Raw genomic sequence first — 1,232 nt, 5'->3', positions numbered from 1 at the left:
ATTTCACTGTGCCTCCTAGGGAATGTATTGAGGATTTATTGTGACCGATAACTTAATGGGAGGCAACTCCTAAGGAGCGAGGTGTGGTACCCATCGACACACGTCCTCAGCCTTCTCCAGCAGGCACGGGTAAGAACAGGGTAAAAACCCGTGCCTGCAACCGCCCAGGCTCCAGCGCGACAGCTAATCCCCGCACGGCCAGGGCTGACCTCCACCATCCCCGTACCTCCTTTAGGAGTGGTGTCCGTTTTTCCCTTTTCTCGGTGCATCAGCGCAGCAATCCAGCGGGCACGGTCACTCCTGGCAGAGGGAGAGCCCGTGTTACAAAGAAAGCCTTAGGGACAGCATCCCTGTTGCTGGCAGCAGCTGGGAAACCCCCAGCAGGATGAGGGCTGTCAAGGGAAGTCGGACTGGACAAGTATTTGATCAGAGCATTCCATGTAAAGATACTTCACAAGCAGTACACATCACCCATCCGCTTCACTTAATTTGCACAGGGGAAGCATTATATGGGAATTATACGGGAAACCTAAAAGAGAGGAGGAAACAGCAAGGGGAGAAGCCCATGTAGGTGCCCCTTCCTGGGAGGAGGAGCAGGGAGGGAAAGGATGCTTCACAGACGCCTCAAGGGGATTTCCAGCACCCCAGTATATCCCGCAAGCAAGAACGCACACCCTGTGAAATCCCAGTGAGCCACTCACAGCGTCTCTGCCGACAGCACAATCTCCTCCCGCCGACCCTCACTGTCCTTCTCCATCACCACCCGGAGCAGGTGCCCACCGCCCACGCCACGAGCCGTGCCACCGCTGCCTGTCTTGGCAGGAGGAGGGGAAGGCGGGTCCATGTTCTCGATCTTCTCCACCGTGACCTGGTCCAGCGTGGCGTAGTTCATGACAGTGTAGCTCTCCTCGCTGCGGCAAAGACGGGATTGGCACCTCAGCCACGCGCAGCCGCAGAGCGGATGCTGCCGGCGGGGACCGAGCCGCTTCCCGGAGGTGGAGTTGAGTGGGCACCACCGAGGTGACCATCACGGTGAGGACACGAGCTGATGCCCAAGGGGGTGGGACAGGGCGCTGCGGACTTGCCAACCACCCACAAAGAGGAGCGAGGCCAAGGGCTGTGGAGCTGGGCGCTTCCCTTCTGGCCAACACAGGACACCTCAATAAAGGTCCAAACAGGGGAATCTTGAGAATTGTTTGGGCTACGTGCCGCTTGGGAAACTGAGATTTTAA

At 58.0% G+C, this 1,232-nt stretch overlaps 1 protein-coding gene across 1 annotated transcript in view; it reads right to left on the bottom strand.

Annotated features, from left to right (window-relative positions):
* ARHGEF16 (Rho guanine nucleotide exchange factor (GEF) 16) overlaps nucleotides 1-1,232 on the bottom strand; it is a 9,828-nt gene that overhangs the window by 871 nt on the left and 7,725 nt on the right. The window contains exons 12-13 of the mRNA XM_009889681.1: nucleotides 702-974; nucleotides 227-300 (exon numbers count right to left, since the gene is read on the bottom strand). Of these exons, the coding sequence (XP_009887983.1) occupies nucleotides 227-300; nucleotides 702-974 (347 nt within the window). The remainder of the gene's footprint in view (nucleotides 1-226; nucleotides 301-701; nucleotides 975-1,232) is intronic.

The sequence above is a fragment of the Charadrius vociferus genome, unplaced genomic scaffold (assembly GCF_000708025.1).
Source record: "Charadrius vociferus isolate BGI_N301 unplaced genomic scaffold, ASM70802v2 scaffold477, whole genome shotgun sequence".
Classification (NCBI taxonomy): Eukaryota; Metazoa; Chordata; class Aves; order Charadriiformes; family Charadriidae; genus Charadrius; species Charadrius vociferus.
This window is presented reverse-complemented; position numbering and strand designations above follow the sequence as displayed.